Raw genomic sequence first — 19320 nt, forward strand, 5'->3', positions numbered from 1 at the left:
TCAGGATTATGATCCAAACACGAACTACTGAACAGAACAGCACATCCACGTGCTACCGACAGTAGAGAATTGGGCTTTCCCGAGGCTTGCCTGGGTGATGATCTTACACTCTACTTTTTAGCTTTGTCATCACTTCCCTTGTGCCAGATGCTGGCATTTCCCTAAGAACGCTTCTTACCTCCGTTTCTTTCCTGGCAAGGTCTGGAAAACCACAGAAGCTGGTTATAATGTAGCGCACATGAGAGCACACAGGTGCAGGAAGCTATGGGGGTTTCCCTTCCAGTGAATGTGCTTAGGGGGCAGGGAGTCCTGCTGCTCTTAAGGGCCCAGAACAGTACATGGAACAGCATGTGGCACTTAGTGGGCACATGGTAAACATCTGTGGAATGAAAGGTGCCAACAAACACGATGAGAAGAGGCTCAAGTATGTCAATTACTTCAGGCGCACTGGGGAGTAAAAGGAAGTGGGTGCTGTCCTGACCCTTGGAGACCTTGCCACTGTCGCCCAACTTCCCCTTTACCTGCTAACACGTCCAGAAAAATTGGACTGGAAAAGGGAAGAATTTACTAAAGCAGACTGTCAGGACAACCATGGTGGGAACGGAACGCTATCCCCCCACAGCCCGCATCTTGAGGAGGAAGGAGTAACCCACTGGCAGCCACCAGGCCCTTCCCCGGAAACTCCATAACTGGTTCCACCACTTGGCAACCTGTGCCCGCAGCAGGGGCCTCGGAGCTGCGTCTCCAGCCGCCTCCACTGGGCTTTGCCCCGGACACAGCAGAGGCTCCAAGGATCCTGACTCACTCAAAAAGGCAAGGCACTGAGGGGTCCAATAAATAGAAAACAGCCATCATTAACTTAAAAGAAAGGTGCCCTACAAAGAAGAGATCATTATTTTTTAAAAGGCTGTCATCCTTTCTTATAATAGAACTTGGAGCCGGGGAAGTAAGTGATACCAGTAATTAGGCCTGGTTCTCCAAAGCCAGGCCAGTAGGTTGGTCTCAGATAAGGAGGACACCCAGGAGGCAGCTCTGCATGACAACAGGTACTGAATGAACAAACCTCAGGGTGAATCAGCTGCAGACCCATTCCCAGGCCCCAGTTCCAGTAATGGGACTTGGGCAGTCATTGCTGCTCCAGCCAGGGAGGCCCACATTTCCTCATCCCCTCACCAGGGGGAACACCAGGTTACGGGACTGCCTGATGTCACAGGCAGGATACAAACCGCAGAGCTCTAGACACTGACCTAGGCATTCCCGCTGCCTGGAAGAGAAGTCACTTTTGTTCCTTGTAGCCGACGGCCCACACTGAGAGAGCACCACAAAGAAATCCCCAAATGCCTGGGCATTGCAGAAACTGGCTTGCTCCCAAGTCACCACCCCCCCCCCCAGCACACCCCCTCAGCCCAGTACTCCCCAAACGGGGGCCTGCTGGCGGCCCTGAACTGATCCCGGAGGAACCACACCTCACAGCGCCAGCTCTCTCAGCTCTCTCCTTTCCTACTTTCTTCTCTCAGATTGTAGATTCTGCACATTCCCCTGGACACACACCCCTGTTCCTGAGCTGCCAGACACCTGGTCCGGCTGCCTCTCACCTCTCCCTGCTGTCTGCTGTCACTCAACCCCTAGACAGCTGGGTCTGCCCCGGAGATACTCTCTCTGCCCAGTCTCTGCTCTCCCCTAGTGGGGTAGGAGCCTGACACTTCCTGCATCTCATTCATTTCTTTCTTTTTCCCCCTTCACGTATTGGTTTTCTTTATAGACAAATTTATGCCAGTAAAAAAGAAAGGAGTTGATTTGAAGAAAATAACAAAAATTGGTAACAGCAAAAATAAGAAAAGTGATCATGCAAATAGAAAATGCTTTGAATACCTTAGCTGGAATGGAACTGTACCAGGTAGGTTTTTTATTGTTGTTGTTGTTTTTAAGATTTATATACTTATTTGAAACTCAGAGTTACGGAAACAGAGAGAAAGAGAGAGGAGAGAGAGAGAGATCTTCTGTACCCCAAAAGGCCGCAACAGCTAGGGCTGGGCCAGGCAGAAGCCAGGAGCCAGGAGCTTCTTCCGGGTCTCCGACGTGGGTGCAGGGGCCACCTTCCACTGCTCTTTCCCAGGCCGTTAGCCGGGAGCTGGAGTGGAAGTGGAGCAGCCAGGAAACCATATGGGATGCGGGTGACGTGGGCGGCTTCTAGCTGTTACACCACAACACTGGCCCCTGTGCTGAGCAGTTTTACCATAAATTTCAACACATTTTCTCAAGCTGTCCAGTTTGGCATTCACCCCAGCTGGGTAACTACACTCCCAGGTAACTACACACTCTCGGTGTGTCACAGACAGAGTCCTGCGGCTCTCAAGGCCCACAGATCATCGCTTGTTGTCTTACGAGCTCCTGAAGTATGGGCTCAGGGAAACAGCCCCGAAAGAACAGAAGATTCAGGTTCGGGCAGGGGCTCTGCGTTTACAAGCCACCTTATGCTGGGCAAATCAATTAAACTCTTTGAGCCTTAGCTTTCTCATCTATAAATTGGAGCTAATAGTCCCTGTCTACCTCACAGGCTTGTTTTGAAGATCACATCAAATGAGATAATTTGTGTGAAAGCACTTTGGTGTCACATAAATGTGAGGTATTATGTTGAATGCTAATGAATAGCTTACAGCTTACAGGCACACATGAATCACTCCTTTGACTTAGCAGGGAACCAGGTAACTTCAAAACTCCAGAGCCCCAGCCAGACAGCTTCAGCTAGGAGAGAGTTAACCATCAGAAAGATACCCAGAAGACTTATAGGCTGGCTCCTAGATCCGCCCAGTGCTGGTAGGGCCTTGGCGAAGGGATGATTATTTTTGTGGGAAGCCAGGCTGCGTGCTTCAGCGCCTAGTTTGGAGATAAGACGCTTTAGGAAAGCCTCCATTTGGAGACTGGAGACTGTATCTGGCACCCCTCAAATGCAGAAACAGCCCCAGAAGCCTCGGGTCAGGCCTAACTACCCACAGCCTAGAACCCAAACCCACCACATTTGTCAGCTCCATCTCTTCATACCCCAGCAGGCCTTGGGTAATGCCCCACTCCCTGTCACAGCAGACAGTTTTTACTTCCCGCCTGCTCACGCTGCTCCTCCAAGCCTTTTCTGTCTACAAAATCGATTCTTCTTACATTTGTAAGAAACAATGTCGATGCGTCGTCACATTCTAAGGCATATGAGGAATATGTAGTTTAAATAAATGTATTAGCAAGCACTCAGATAAAGGAACTTATGTGATATAAGATAACTCCCTCCCTAAAAACGTCAGTATTAAGTTTTTAGGCCTGGTTGTCTCCCTGATTAATAGACTCAAAATTTAAGCTTTGAAAGAGTGGGTCAATGGGGCTGGCACTATGGCACAACAGATTAAAGCCCTGCGGCGCCGGCATCCCATATGGGCGCTGGTTCTAGTCCCGGCTGCTCCTGTTCCGATCCAGCTCTCTGCTATGGCCTGGGAAAACAGTAGAACATGGCCCATGTCCTTGGACCCCTGCACCCACGTGGGAGACCCAGAAGAAGCTCCTGGCTTTGGATTGCCCAGCTGTGGTCGTTGTGGCCATCTGGGGAATGAACCAGCGGATGGAAGACCTCTCTCTCTGTCTCTACCTCTCTCTCTGTAACTGTCTTTCAAATAAATAAAAATAAAATCTTTTTAAAAAAGAAAAAGAGTGAGTGAAAATGCATTTTTTTTTTGACAGGCAGAGTTAGACAGTGAGAGAGAGAGAGACAGAGAGAAAGGTCTTCCTTCCATTGGTTCACTCCCCAAATGGCCGCCACGGCCGGCACACTGCACCAATCTGAAGCCAGGGGCCAGGTGCTTCCTCCTGGTCTCCCATGGGGTGCAGGGCCCAAACACTTGGGCCCTCTCCACTGCCTTCCCAGGCCACAGCAGAGAGCTGAACTGGAAGAGGAGCAACCGGGACAGAACCCAGCGTCCCAACCGGGACTAGAACCCAGGGTACCAGCGCCACAGGCAGAGGATTAGCCTAGTGAACTGTGGCACCGGCCTCAAAATGCATTTTCAAGCACCTGGACTCATCAAGTAATGTCTGCCAAGACAGAATGAGCTGCATGTCCTTCAAAGGGCTTCCAATGGAAGGTAAGGTTCTACAGACAGAAGAGAAAGGCTGCTTAGCATTGGAAAGAATGTAAAACTAGGGCTCTGCTCTGGGCCCAACATTCACTTCCTGGATGGTCTTAAGACAGGTTTTACAACCTCTCTGGACTTCCATCCTCCTATCTGTAAAAAGAAGACAGAGATGGGTGTTTGGTGTACCACCTGGGATGCCTGCACACCATAGCAGAGCACCTGGTTGGAGTCTCAGCTGTTGGCTGACACATATTCTGGGAGACAGCAGATGATGGCTCAAGTACTTGGGTGGGACTCTGTTGGAGTTCTGAGCTCACAGCTTTGGCCTGACCCAGTCCTGGCTGTTACAGGCAACCGGGAACTGAATCAGTAGATAAAACATGTCTCTGTCTGGTCCTCTGGCTCTCTGCTGCTCTATCACGCTGCCTTTCAAGCAGATGAAAATAAATTTATTTATTTATTTGAAAGATAGAGTCACAGAGAGGCAGAGAGAGAGAGAGAGAGAAAGAGAGGTCTCCCATCCACTGGTTCACTCCCCAGATGGCCACAATGGCCAGAGCTGAGCTGATCCAAAGCCAAGAGCTTCTTCTGGACCTCCCAAGCATGTGCAGGGACCCAAGGACTTGGGCCATTTTCTACTGCTTTCCCAGGCCATAGCATAGAGCTGGATGAGAAGAGGTGCAGCCGGACCTCGAACTGGCACCTATATGGGATGCTGGCACTGCAGGCAGTAGCTTTAACCTGCTGCGCCACAGTGCTGGCCTCGAAAATAAATTTATTTTTAAAGATTTATTTATTTGAGGGCCGGCGCCGTGGCTCACTTGGTTAATCCTCTGCCTGCGGCGCCGGCATCCCATTTGGGCGGTGGGTTCTAGTCCTGGTTGCTCTTCTTCCAGTCCAGCTCTCTGCTGTGGCCTGGGTAGGCAGTGCTTGGGCCCCTGCACCCGCATGGAGGAGACCAGGGGGAAGCACCTGGCTCCTGGCTTCAGATCAACGCAGCACGCTGGCCGTAGTGGCCATTTTGGGGGGTGAAGCAGCAGAAGGAAGACCTTTCTCTCTGTCTCTCTCTCTCACTGTCTAACTCTGCCTGTCAAATTAAAAAAAAAAAAAAAAGATTTATTTATTTGAAAAGCAGAATGATTGAGAGGTAGAGATAGAGAGGGATATTCCATTTGCTGGCTCACTCCCCAAATGGCTGTAATGGTCAGAGTTGGGCCAGGCCGAAGCCAGTAGCCTGGAACTCTATCTGGGTCTCTCACATGAGTGGCAGGGGCCCAGGCACTTGGGCAAACTTCCACTGCTTTCCCAGGCACATTAGCAGGGAGCTGGTTCAGAATCAGAATAACCAAGATTCGAATAAGCACTCTGATATAGGATGCCAGTGTGGTGTCGCAAACAGTGGCTCAACCCACTATACCACAATGCAGGCCCCGAAAATAGATTTTTTAAAAAGTTTTAAACAGGGGCTGGTGCTGTGGCATAGTGGGTAAAGCCACCCTCTGCAGTGCTAGTATCCCATATGAGTGTCAGTTCAAGTCCCAGCTGCTCCACTTCTAATCCAGCTCCCTGCTAATGTGCCTGGGAAAGCAGCAGAGAATGGCCCAAAGTCCTTAGACCCCTGCACCCACATGGGAGACCGAGAAGAAGCTCCTGGTTCCTGGCTTCAGATCAGCCCAGCTCCAGCTATTGCAGCAATCTGGGGAGTGAACCAGCAGATGAAGATCTCTCTCTGCCTCCCTCTGCCTCTCTGTAACTCTGCCTTTCAAATAAATAAATAAATAAATCCTTTAAAATTTTTAAATAAAAATGAAGAGAGTCAAAGACCATGAAGATCCTTTCCAACTCTGCTGTGATACATTCTTTTTGCCCCTCAAGGTATGCACAGAAACAGCTCTTCCCAAAGTCTGCCCTGATCCTGCCAACCATACGAATGTCTTCCTCTTTATTCCTACAGTATTTTCCTTGAATACTTTTTTTTTTTTTTTTTTTTTGGACAGGCAGAGTGGATAGTGAGAGAGAGACAGAGAGAAAGGTCTTCCTTTGCCGTTGGTTCACCCTCCAATGGCCGCCGCGGTCAGCGCGCTGCGGCCGGTGCACCACGCTGATCTGAAGCTGGGAGCCAGGTGCTTCTCCTGGTCTCCCATGGGGTGCAGGGCCCAAGCACTAGGGCCACCCTCCACTGCCTTCCCGGGCCACAGCAGAGAGCTGGCCTGGAAGAGGGGCAACCGGGACAGAATCCGGCGCCCCGACCGGGACTAGCACCCCGTGTGCTGGTGCCGCAAGGCGGAGGATTAGCCTAGTGAGCTGCGGCGCCGGCCCTCCTTGAATACCTTTATAGAATCACTTTCATTCTACCTCAGGGCCCGTTGTTCACTACACTATGTGAGCTGTCAGAAAGCAGGAGTGATGGCTTACTCAGCTGGAACATCTCAACCACAGCCATGTGGTATACCTTGTCCACAACGCCAGGCTCCATTAACTTAGGGAACTAAACAGTGAACTCTGTGAGCCTCATTTTGTTTATGATTCCCTTCCCGCTTCCCTGACCACCGCCCCAGTGAAAATCACCGGGGTGCTGTTAGGTGAATCTGCACTTACCTGCCAGGACCGGAATGAGTAAAAGGGGGAAGGGATGGAGGGCAATGTTGGACACTGCTGGGGTGGCTCGTGTGAGGTGTGAAGGAGACAGAACCACAATGACAACAGCAAGAGTTACCTAGGAAAGTGAGCACTCCCACTGTGCCAGGCACTGTGCTAAGTGCCTTAGGTGGACCAAGCCTCACAACGATGCTATCGTCATTCCCATTTGGGCAGAGAGGTTAATTATTTGTCAGGGTCACAGACTAGGTAAGTCGTCAGTCAGTATTCAGGCAATCTGACTCCAAGGTCCACTTTCTTAATTATAACTGCTAATAAGTACAAAGGTGCTTATAAAGGCACATTTACAATCCCCAACATTGCTCAATGTTCCAGTTAGGATTTCCACCCATTCTCAACATGACAGATGCTCACCAAGCAAGAGTTCTTGGCCTTACTTGCCAAGAGTCGTTATAAAAACTGTTATCTTCTACACTAAGAGTCTTTCTAAGAAATCATTAGCTGACTGGAAAATGTGAACTTCTAGGAGAATTACCAATGTTAGCCTGTGCATTTCAAAATGATAGGTCTGGGGAGTGCTGGCTGAATCCCAGCTGCTCCACTTGCAATCCAGCTTCCTGCTAATGGGCCTGAGAAAGCAGCAGATGATGGCCCAAGAACTCCAGCCCCTGACACCCACAGGAGACCTGGATGGAGTTTTAGACTCCTGACTTCAGGCTGGCCAGCCCCAGCCATTGCACACATTTGGGGAGTGAACCAGCAGATGAAAGATTTGTCTCTGTATCTCTGTCATTCTGCTTTTTAAATAAACAGATACATCAAGGGGCCGACACTGTAGAGTAGTGGGTAAAGCTACCGCCTGCAGTGTCAACATCCCATGTGGGCACTGGTTCGAGTCTCAACTGCTCCACTTCCAATCCAGCTCTCTGCTGTGGCCTGGGAAAGCAGCCAAAGATGACCCTGCAGCCACACGGCAAGACCCAGAGTAAGCTCCAGGCTCCTGGCTTTGGACTGGCACAGCTCCGTCCATTGCAGCCAAGCGGGGAGTAAACCAGTAGATGAAAGATCTCTCTCTGTCTCTCCTTCTCTCTCTGTGTAACTCTGACTTTCAAATAAATAAGTAAATCTTTAAAAATAGAAAAAAAATGTTGTTTGTGGACAAACACATGGAGAAAGGGAAAGGAAACAAAAAAGAACCAGGGAGAACTGTATCCAGGTTGGTTTCATAAAGGTTCAGCATTTCCTGCTCTGGGTACAGCACTGCACACTTAGCACCCTGCTTTTGAGACAGGACTGCGGGCAGGGAGGCCAGCGCTCTCCTACCCACCTGGTGGAAGTCAAAGTACAACCGCCCCAAAATTTCTATGCCTCTTGCAAGAGGGAGGGAAGGGTGGGAAGAATCACTATGTTCCTAAATTTGTATGTATGAAATGCATGAAGTTTGTATACTTTAAATAAAAGGTTTCTAGGTAAAAAAATAAATTAAATAAATTTTAAATAAAATAAAAATTATTATGTCTTTTAAATAAATAAAACTCATTTTCATTATGAATCAAAATGTTGTAAAAATAATTGTTTTTGGTCTAGTAATTCCATTTAGTCATAAAATAATACTCCTAAGAAAACAATAACTAGGGCTGGTGCTATGGGATAGCAGGTAAAGCCTCCACCTGCAGTGCTGGCATCCCATGTGGGCAGTGGGTCGAATCCCAGCTGCTCGATTTCCAGTCCACCTCTCTGCTATGGCCTGGGAAAGCAGTAGAAGATGGCCCAAGTCCTTGGGTCCCTGCACCCACATGGGAGACCTGGAGTAAGCTCCAGGCTCCTGGCTTTGGATTGGCACAGCCCCGTCCATTGCGGACAAGTGGGGAGTGAACCAGCAGAAGGAAGATTTTTCTCTTTCTCTCTGACTCTCCTTCTCTCTCAGTGCAACTCTGACTTTCAAATAAATAAATAAATCTTTAAAAAAAAAAGAAAACAATAATCACAAAAAGCAAAAACAAAAACATAGCACCTGTGCAGATTGCGCAGTTTGGATGGCCCCAAGTTTCCTTTTCAGGTTGTGGGGTCTCGCTGCAAGGGTCTCTGCAGTGCGGCCGGAGCCATGCCATCCAAGCGCCCGCTACAGTCCTTTCAGGACTTCGGACGTGCTGCATATGGGACAACGGCCTCATCAAGGTGAACAGGAAGCCCCTGAAGATGATTGAGCCACGCGCATGGCACAGTACAAGCTACTGCAGCCTGCTCTGCTTCTGGGCACGGAACAATTTGCTGGCGTGGACATCCATGTCCAAGTGAAGGGTGAAGGGTGGTAGTCATGTGGCTCAGATTCATGCTACCACCAGTCCATCTCCAAACCCCTGCAGCCTGTTACCAGAAATATTTGGAGATCGGGCCGGCACCGCGGCTCAATAGGCTAATCCTCCGCCTGCGGTGCCAGCACACCAGGTTCTAATTCTAATCCTGGTCAGGGCGCCGGATTCTGTCCCGGTTGCCCCTCTTCCAGGCCAGCTCTCTGCTGTGGCCAGGGAGTGCAGTGGAGGATGGAACAAGTCCTTGGGCCCTGCACCCCATGGGAGACCAGGAGAAGTACCTGGCTCCTGCCTTCGGATCAGCGCGGTGCACCAGCCGCGGCAGCCATTGGAGGGTGAACCAACGGCAAAAGGGAGAGCTTTCTCTCTCTCACTGTCCACTCTGCCTGTCAAAAAAAAAAAAAACAAAAAAAAAAAAAAAGGAAAGAAATATGTGGAGATCAAAGACATCTTCATCCAGTATGATGAGGACCTGCTGGAAGCTGAACACCCCACCCCACCCCCGCCACTGCCAATGCAAAAAGTTTGGAGGCCCTGGTGCCGGTGTTCACTACCAGAAATCCTACTGATAAGCCCATCACCAGGATCAGGGGTCAGCTCTATAATATATGGTGGTTGTAGGGCAACATCCACAACAACAAAACAATAATCCTTATTCAGTCAGTCACCCAGCAAGGATTTACTGACCATCTATGAAGGACCAGGCATTGGGTGGGTGTCTGGCACAGGGGTTAAGTCACTACTTTAGACACACATATCCTACACTGAAGTGCCTGGTTCAAGTCCTGATTCCTCTGCCTCTGATCCAGCTTCCTGCTACTGCACCCTGGAAGGCAGCAGATGCTGGCTCAAGTACTTGGGTCCCTGCACCCACATTTGAGAACTGGATGTAATTCTAGGCTCCTGGCTTCTGCCTGGCACAGCCCGGGATGTTGTGGGCATTTGGGAAGTGAACCGGCAGAGGGAAGATCTCTCTTTGTTTTTCAAATACAATGAAAATACATAAACATAAAAAAAAATGCAGTCATCTGGGAAGTGAACCAGGGGATAGAAGATCTCTCTAATTCTGATTTTCAAATAAATAAATAAATCTTTTTTATAAAAAAGGAAAGAAATGTTGCTGAGGATACAAAAAAATAGAAGCTCATATGCACTGTTGGTGGGAAGGCTGAATGTAAGGCAGTTCCTCAAAACGTTAATCACAGAATTACCACGTGACTCAGCACTTCCACTTCTGGATACACCCCAAAGAATTTAAAGTGGAAAGTAAAACAGATCCGTACACCCACGTTCATACTAGCATTACTCACATCAGCCAAAAGGTGGAAACAACCTAAATGTCCATCAACAGATGAACGAATAAAAAAAATGTGGTACATTTGGGGCAGGCATCATGGCCCAGCATATTAAGCCACCCCTTTTTTAAAAAATTAAAAAAAAAAAAGATTTATTTTAAATGAAAGAGTTACAGAGAGAGGGAGAAAGAGAGAGAGAGAGAGAGAGAGAATGAGAATCTTCTATCTGCTGGTTCACTCCCCAAGTGGCTGCAATAATAGAAGCTGGGCGGATCTGAAGCCAGGAGTCAGGAGCTTCTTCCAGATTTCCCAAGCAGGTGCAGGGGCCCAAGGACTTGGGCCATCTTCTACTGCTTTCCCAGCCCATAGCATAGAGCTGGATTGGAAGTGGAGCAGCTGGGACTCAAACTGGTGCCCATGTGGGATGCCGGCGCTGTAGGCCAGGCTTTTAACCCGCTGTACCACAGTGGCAGCCCCATTAAGCCACCTCTTGCAACATCCACATGCCTTATCAGAGGTGCCAATTTGAGTGCCAGTTGCTCCACTTCTGATCCAGCTCCCTGCTAATGTGCCTGGGAAGTAGCAGATGACAGCCCAAGTACTTGAGTCCCTGCCACCATGTGGGAGACCCGGATGGAGTTTCTGGTTCCTGGCTTTGGCCTGGCCCATCACCGGCTATTGCAGGCATCTGGAGAGTGAACCAGTGGATGGAAGATTTCTCTGTCTCTTGCTGTCACACTCACCCTGTCACTCTACCTTTCAAATAAATAAATAAATCTTTTTAAACTTTTTGAATTTTTTTTTTGTTATTGAGTTGTGTTTGTTTTTACAATCTTGGAAAACCTGAAAAGCATTCTTAATTCATTTTTTAAAAAGGCCATTGGCCATTGGATCCCTAAAACCACAGTTCGCCTTACTCCTTCATTTTCCATTTGGGGAAAGTCAGGACCTGAGAGAGACAGTGACCGCCCCCAGTCTCCTGATTCTCAAGTCAAGCTGCTGCAGTGATCTCTGTAGCTGCTACATCATTCACTAAACAAATAGTTCCCGAGAGCCTACTATGTATTAGTCATCATCTACCAGACCGGAGCACAGAGGGGAGTATGCACGAGACGAAGAATCACACAGATGAACAAATGGTTGCCAACTGAAATAAGTGCCGGAAAGGAGAACTGGTTACTAAGAAACAGGGCCACAGGCTGGGCCTCCATGGGGATGCCACCACGTTTCAAGGCCTACCTTCTATGACTTCCTAGCTTGTGCTCTAGACAAAGTGGACTATACACACTGTCTCCTTTATTGGAATGCCAGTCTTCCACCTCCACCTGTCCAAATCCTGCCCCCTTTTCAAAGCCTCAAATGCCTTCCCTACTTTCCCACCTCTTCTCCCAATCCAGAAGCAATCCTGGCCTACTCTGAACATGCATAGCATTTTGCTTTATCTGTCTTGTGGAATGCACCACGTGCCCCTTGAATTAGTTGTGCATGGAAATTGCCTCCCCTACTAAAAGGCAGCAGTGGCTGTCACCCTTCATGCAGAGCCTTCTCTCATATTCTTATCTCACCTGAGTGAGAACTCTCAGCAACCAGTGCCCAGCTTAGTCTGTTGCCTGGACAACAGCCACCCACCACTGCCCTCCAGGGCCATTCCGCACACCGATGTTGAACATTTTACCGAAAATCCTATTATGTGACCACTCTGATTAATACTATAATACACTTCAACGGTTCCCAGTTGTCTTCCTCAAGAGTTCTCAACTTCAGGGTTCCAAACTCCAGATTTCACACTGGCTGGGTCTTGTGTGAAATGTCCCAAATATTTTCTCACTATTAATAAAGTACTAGTTATACAACTTACAAATATAGAGTACTTGGAATACTGTCTGGCATACAGTAAGCATTACACAGGTGTTAGGCACAACTAATACTGAAATATTAAGAATTATAAGAGGTGGAGCAGGTGCTTTCGGCCTGGGTAGAACATCCCCACAGCCACTCTAGATTTCAGCTGCAGCTGCAGGAGACAGTTCTGAGCAGGATGGCAACACCTCTTCTCAGGGACTCTCTAGGTCTCCTGGCTTCTCCGCCCCAGTTTCCTCTTCTCAGAGCTCGCTCAGCCCCTGAGCAGGGAAATCCGGAAGTACAGGGGCAGAGTGGGCTTTAATTTTCATCCCATCAATTATCTGCCTCTCCTTGCTACGGTGTTAGAATTACTACCGCGATGCGGGGCGATAAGCCTCTGCTTCATCACGGTTTCACACCCTGGCACCTTCATCAGCCCCCATGGGAAGAGGAACCCCAGGCCACCCGCCTTGCCCTTCTGACCCTTGCTTTCTTGGCCCATTTACTAGCAGGTGCTGTGAAAGCCAATACCTGAACACCTGCTACTTCGAAAGCGCCCTTGGGCTAGAGTGGGTCAAAGGCCACACCGCCAAGAAGTGATGAAGTGGGAGTGGAGAAACCTCGAGGGCTGACCTTTCTTCCACTCCAGGTGGAGCTAAATCAGCCTGCCAAAGAGACTGAAACGAAGCGCCTTTAGCCACAGCCAAGCCCGAAGCGGACGCGGAGGCTGAGACTGCGCAGGCGCAGAGAGGAGGCTGGGCCTCCCCCACCCCGCAGGCTCACCCCGCGGCCTCTCCCACGCAGAAGCCACAGGGCGAGCATGGACACTCGTCGCAAGGACACCTCTGTGCTCCCCGTCCCCTCCCCGTGAGGTTCTCAGAGCGTCCAGGAAAGGTCTGGGGGCCCACCTTGCGAGCTCGTCGGGCAGCCCCTCGCTCCCCGCCCAGGGCCCGGCCGAACCTGGAAAGCAGGTACCCGCGGCGAGCGAGGCGCCAGCACAGGAAGGGCCTCCAGACCGCTCAGGATCGGCCTTCTTCTCCACCGTTCTCACCTCTTTGTCCGCCGCCTTCTCTTCAATACCTAGTAGCGCGTAGAGGTCCATCTGTAAGAGCTCCTTGGTGACCGCCATGGTTCCAGCCCTGACTTGACTCGTACTACAACTCCCAGGAGTCTAAGCGCACGCAGGGCCTGCCGGATGCGAGCGGGCCAGATGGCGCTTAGCCTCTTGGGAATTGTGTTCTAGGTTCGGCTTGACTGGCTCTGGTGGAGGTGGCAGTCATGAAAGGACTACGATTCCCAGCAGCCCCGCACTCGCCGCCGCCCCGCCGCCGCCGCCGCCGCCGCCGCTCCCTGGCTAGTTGGTAGAGCGGGCGTTCTGAGTCCCCGCCCCAGGCCACAGCCCGATCGCTTGAAGGGGGCGTGTGGGGCTAGGCGACGTAGGGTGAGGGTCCCAGGGGCCCTGGACCGGGTGGGCGTGGCCTCCACTTTGCAGATCGTGACGCGCCGGGATCCACGATGGAGAACAGATGCTACTGCTGCGCTGTCAAGTTCACCCTCTTCAAGAAGGAGGCGAGTCTTCTCTCTCCGAGGTCTGAAGGGCCAGGGAGGACGCGGAGTGCGGGGGAAAGCACGGGACTTGCAGTCCGAAGACTTGGTTTCAAGGCCGCTTTCCAGCTGTGTGGTTTTGATGACATCATTGAATCTGTCTCCCAAGTGGGGCTCTCACTCTCACTCTCGCGTTCGGGGTTTTCGTGAGGGTCCAGTGAGTTGCTGTAGATGAACGTAGCCTATAAGTTGTTAAGCACGCTGCTGCCGTTGTTGGAAAGTTGTGCCTTTCCGCCTGGTGTAGAGTCTGGCTGTTTCCCTCTCACCATCCGATCTTGTGTAATGCCCGGTGACCCCGTGTATCACACCGTGCCAGTTAGTGCCATCCCGCAGCCTGCACTTACCCCCCCCCCCGCCCCCACCCCCAGGGCGCGCGGGGGAGGCTCTCTTGTCCTCAGCACTGATCTGCTAAGTTCCCCTGGTTAAGTGCAACCTCGGTTGTGGCCAGGGCACCTCAATCAGGAAGTGATGGAAACAGATGGGCTGCATGGATGGCACCGAGGGAAGCAGACCTACAGTAGATGCCTGGGTTTGGGAGTCAAGGAGCTCTGCTGGCTCCTTCACGGGGTGACTTTGGGCACCCTCTCTGCCCCCTCTAAACTAGTGGTGACACTGGTGGCCATCAGGATCAGGTCAGATGACGTGTGTGTATCGTTGAGGATTCAGCCAGATGATGAAAGCTACGTGCTGAGCTTAGTGCCTGGCACACAGTAAGTGCTTAATAAATGCAAGCTATTGTTATCCCCCCATCCAGAGCCAAGTTGCCCTCTGGAGCAGAGAAGGCGGAGGCCGGGAACTCTCTCATTGTCTTTGTGAAAGAATCCCATGGCCCTAAGCAAAGGGCTTTGCCTGGCCGTCTTTTGGGTGCTGTGTCAGGGAATCGAAGACATCAGAAAACAGGGGATTTTGCATGAAGCTTTATTTTATTTGAGTGAGGCTGGAAACCGAGCAATTGCTTTCCCCTTCACCCCTGTCTCCCTACACCTTAGGGACCCCACTCCTCTTCCTCCTCCAAGCAGCCCGTCACAACTTCAGTGTCTCCTCTCTCCCTCTCTCTGTGCTTGGAGAGCCTTCGGGGTACGGGCGGGAGGAGGATCCTCCTGCTTTGTGTTTCTTGTAGTGTGGCTGTAAGAACTGTGGGCGAGCCTTCTGTTCCAGCTGCCTTCGCTTCAGCGCAGTGGTACCTCGTGCTGGGAATACGCAACAGAAAGTCTGCAAGCAGTGCCATGAGGCCCTCACCAGGTAGGAGGCCTGGCTGGGCGAGGAGCCAGCCTGGCATGGCAGCGGCATAAGCCAGCCCTCACAGCCTCGTGCTCTGCGGCTGGAGGTCACCCAGGGGGTGTCTGAGGGCAGTGGACACTGACCGGTGGGGTGGCAGGACTTCCGACACTAAATTTCTTGATTTTTTTCTCTATAGTGGGTCTTCTCCTGCCAATGCTTCCAAGTGGTCACCACCTCAAAACTATAAGAAGTAAGTGTCAGGTTTGGAATAGCTTGGGATTCTGGCCTTTCGTCGCCCCAGAAAGGAGAGACAGAAAAAGGAGATGGAGCCAACGGGTGGGCCTCCCCTCCCAGCCTCCAGATCAGACGAGCATAGGGCCAGGAGGTTGCCCCCTCTCAAGCCACTGTGCTCAGAGAACAGCCCATCATCTTCTTCTGGGAAAGGCCCTTGGTGGCTCTCTCCCTCTCAGACCCTCTGGCCGGTCGGCTGGCTTGGGCAGCAGGGCAACACAAGCAAGGACCACAGGAGACTGCCCATCCGAGGCCTCCCTAGGTGCCCAGAGATGATCTGAACTGGAAGCAGTCAGTGGGTGCCTTCACTCCTCCCTTCTGCCTCTCTGAGAGCCTCTCTCATATCCTGCCAGGCGCGTGGCAGCCCTGGGAGCCAAGCAGGAGTCCAGCACCCTCCGGAGCCAAGGACTCACCCAGCAAGACCAGGTCATCGCTGAGCGCCTGGCCCGACTCCGCCAGGAGAACAAGCCTAGTGAGTGGGGGCAGGCAGGAGGCCTAAAGGACATGGTCCAAGGCCTTGACACTGGGGTTCCTCCGGTCCTTACCTGGGTCCTCCACGCCTATTACAGAGTCGGTGCCCTCGCAAGCTGAGATAGAGGCACGGCTGGCCGCGCTCAAGGATGAACCCCAGGGCTCCATCCCTTCCACCCAGGAGATGGAGACACGGCTTGCTCTACTGCAAGGCAGAGCTCCGCCTTCTCAGACCCCCAAGCCGGTGAGTGCTACAGCCTTGCAGGGAAAGTTTCCCAGGCCAAGGGCCTGGCAGGAGCCCGGATATGCTTATGCCCACCTCTACCTTCTGAGCCTCGGGCATGGGCAGCAGGACCGGGTGGAACAGGACAGAGAGGACCCTCTGTCCTGTTGGGGACCGCCAGTCCTGCTTAATCAGCACGCCCTGGATTCGGCTCCTTGCCCTGGGCTCTGGTCCAGCCCAGGCTGATTCTCGGCCATTCTGTGTGGCTCTCTCCCTACCTCACTCCCCACTGAGCTCCCCTCGTCTGGGCAGGCACATCAGGGCCCAGACATCAGGACACAGGCCCAGCAGACACAGGACCTGCTAACGCAGCTGGCAGCTGAGGTGGCTATTGATGAGCGCTGGGAGCGAGACAGCCCAGGTAAGCCCTGCATTGGCTCCCTGGGGACCTGCCTCCCCTCCTTCCCCAGGTGAATGTGAATTGGGGGAAGGGACACTCGCCGGAGCAGCTGCCGTTTCCTGCGTGCTTGCCCGAGGAAGCCAGGGTTAGCCTGGTCGTTAAGGGTGTGGACTTTAGATCAGCGCTTCCCGGTTCTGCCACACACTAGCTCTGGGAGCCTAGGCGTGTGTCTCTCACGGCCTCAGTCTCACTTTACTGTCAGGAAATGGAGGTATGGCCATTGCAACCGACTTCACAGTGTGTACATGAGATAATCCAGCAGTGCTGGGGACCACACATAGTAAGTGCTCAGTGGTTGTTCTGAGATGAGGATCATGACGACGACAAGGAGGTGCAAGAGACTATTTAACTTTAGCTTTATTAAAACTAAATAAAATGCAAAATTGGCTCATGGCTCCCATCATGTACGTGTAGGCAGAGAACCTGCAGAATGACGCTTCCATCGTCATAGAATATTCTGTTGGATGGTGCTGCTTAAAGCCTTCAGAGCAGTGGTTCTCAACCTGGGATGACGTCACATCCCAGAGCATTCTTTTTTTTTTTTTTTTTTTTTTTTTTTTAAGATTGATTTATTTATTTGAAAGGTGATTACAGAGAGAAAGAGAAAGAGAGATTTTTTCCTGGCCAAGGTCCACACGTTAAAATGTCAGGTGAATGGGGGTGGCGGTGGTGGAGAAAGACAGTTGGAACAGAGGAGGAAACACCAGTGTATTTGAAGATGGACCACAGACACTTGTGCTGAGCAGAAAGCTGGTGATGGTGGTTAAGTAGTTGAGGAATGGGCTCGGTGAGGAGAGGACCTGGAAAGCCTCGGCTCCCTGACCACGTTACTCCTTCCAGCTGCCTGTCCCCAAAATGACCTCAACCAGGGTGGCCCAGGGAGCCAGAGCACTCGTCCCCAGCGGCAGGCCAGCTCATCCCTGGACGAGGAGAAGAGCAGGCTGCTGGCCGAGGCAGCCGTGGAGCTACGGGAGGAGAACACGAGGCAGGAGCGGATCCTGGCCCTTGCCAAGCGGCTGGCTGTGCTGCGGGGACAGGACCCGGAGAGAGGTAAAGGCTGGCGCTGCTGCCCTGCCAGGGCTCGCTCGCTGCTGGTGTCCGTGTGCCCAGAGCTGCGTCATGCCCTGCCTGGAGGCAGAACTGGGGCAAAGCAGTGACTGAGGAATCAGTGGCAGCCATCAGGGTGGGGCCTCTGGTCCATATGGGCACTGAGGCAGAACCAGCTCCACCCCCAGCCCTCAAGGCCACATCACTGATGGCCCGGTTCTGCCTGTTAGGGCACCGCTCTGATTAGAGGGGCTGCGGAGGCTTCTCAGCTCCGGAACAGGTGCCCCGGGAACCAAACCAGCCGCAGGAGGCAAGCAGTCAGCCACTCAGGTGGAGTCCCCGGCCCTCACTCCCCCTTTCTGGCCCCCTCCCACTTCTAGTGACCCTACAGGACTACCGCCTTCCAGACAGCGACGACGATGAGGATGAGGAGACAGCCATCCAGAGGGTCCTGCAGCAGGTGGGTCAGGCTCACCTCGTCCTGTCTCTCTGCCTCCTTGTACACTACCCACTGGGCCCTGTTCACCCTGCCTCCACCTGCGGGCTGCATGCGCAGCCACCCTGGCTCCCAGCCCCCTGGGGACTCCACTGGCCCTCTGACCCAGACCTGGCCCCTCGTCCCTTGAGATGGGAATCAGCAGCTACTGCCGATAGATCAAGGAAGATGGGCTGAGGGGGGAGGCAGAGGGGGAGCCTGGGCGCGGGGCCGGGAGTGGGACCTCTTTGCCCTACACACAGCTCACTGAGGAAGCGGCCCTGGATGAGGCAAGTGGCTTCAACATCCCCGCACGGCCGGCTCCCCGACCCCGGGCCCAGGCCCGTAGGGCAGAGCCTGAGGTAAGGAAACCCCCCGACAGCCGTGCGCCATGCAGCCCAGCCTTGCTCCCTGCCTGGCTGACTGCTCCCCCAGCCGCCTCCCAGACTGCATCAGGGACCTTCCTGCCCTGTCCCCTCTGGTCCCTGAAGGCGCAGGCCAAGGCCACCACGCCTGAGGCTGAGGACGAGGAGCTTCCCTGGTGCTGCATCTGCAACGAGGATGCCACCCTGCGCTGCTCAGGCTGCGACGGAGACCTCTACTGTGCCCGCTGCTTCCGGTGGGTGCAGACACCACGTCCTGGGGAGGGCTCGGGAGCCACCCTGGGTCCCTGACCTGCACCCCTTCCTTCTCAGGGAGGGCCATGATGCCTTTGAGCTAAAAGAGCACCAGACATCTGCCTACCGGCCCCCGCACAGGGGCCGAGTGCACTGAGGACACCCGGGCCTCCTGGGAAAGCAGAACTACAGGCTGCCACACCCACCTCCGGGCCCGGCCTCGGGGCGTCCATGGCAAGAGCGGCATGAAGGCCACAGCCCTCCCTGAGCCTCCCAGCCCCTGGAAGCATGTAGGTTCTCCATCAGAGACAGCGACTGGAGGAGCGGAAGGGAGGCGAAGGCCAGACTGGAAGTGAAAGGCCCAACAGGGAAAGATCAGATCTCAGGAGCAGCCCTGGAACCTGGCTCCAGGGCCCCAGGGCCAGCCGCTGGCATCTAGTGGCTCTAATAAAGTGTGTTGATTCATTGCATCCGGTATCTCTTCTCTCAGAGAGGCGAGAGGCGGCCTGAGTGTGGGGCAGGGTATAAAGGCAGTCCTGTGGAATGAAGGAGCCGTCCTGTTAGCTTCTCCAGACAGGAACAGTCCCACCCACCCTGGTGACCGCCTACTAAGTAAGCATGAATATTCAGGCACCTGAACTGTGCTTCAGGCTCTGGGCAGCCCAGCTTAGCCACCAGGCCGCACCATCTTGGATCTCTGCTTCTCTGGTACTCAAACCATGCATACATACCTGCTTCCTGCCTCGGA

The 19320-nt window shown here is 52.7% G+C and overlaps 2 protein-coding genes across 4 annotated transcripts in view; one reads left to right on the top strand and one right to left on the bottom strand.

The window, feature by feature from the left end:
- The window catches only part of DNAJC17 (DnaJ heat shock protein family (Hsp40) member C17), a 38144-nt gene extending 24614 nt beyond the window's left edge, over positions 1 to 13530 (bottom strand). The window contains exon 1 of the mRNA XM_002717978.5: positions 13214 to 13530. Coding sequence (XP_002718024.1) covers positions 13214 to 13291 — 78 coding nt within the window. The 5' untranslated portion in view covers positions 13292 to 13530. The remainder of the gene's footprint in view (positions 1 to 13213) is intronic.
- Positions 13476 to 19042, top strand: ZFYVE19 (zinc finger FYVE-type containing 19). 3 transcript variants are annotated; one of them, XM_008269185.4, is made up of 11 exons: positions 13476 to 13731; positions 14888 to 15009; positions 15185 to 15238; positions 15633 to 15751; positions 15849 to 15994; positions 16286 to 16394; positions 17274 to 17483; positions 17861 to 17940; positions 18219 to 18317; positions 18447 to 18574; positions 18651 to 19042. In XM_008269185.4, exons 1-11 carry the CDS (start codon positions 13678 to 13680, stop codon positions 18727 to 18729), a joined length of 1200 nt encoding a protein of 399 aa, XP_008267407.2. In that variant the 5' UTR covers positions 13476 to 13677; the 3' UTR covers positions 18730 to 19042. The 3 variants fall into 3 exon arrangements, with proteins under 3 accessions (XP_008267407.2, XP_017203628.2, XP_069910105.1); XM_017348139.3 differs by having other exon boundaries at positions 13551 to 13751; XM_070054004.1 differs by lacking the exon at positions 18219 to 18317 and having other exon boundaries at positions 13551 to 13751.
- Positions 19043 to 19320: the final 278 nt, after the last annotated feature.

Source organism: Oryctolagus cuniculus, chromosome 12 (genome assembly GCF_964237555.1).
Source record: "Oryctolagus cuniculus chromosome 12, mOryCun1.1, whole genome shotgun sequence".
NCBI lineage: Eukaryota > Metazoa > Chordata > Mammalia > Lagomorpha > Leporidae > Oryctolagus > Oryctolagus cuniculus.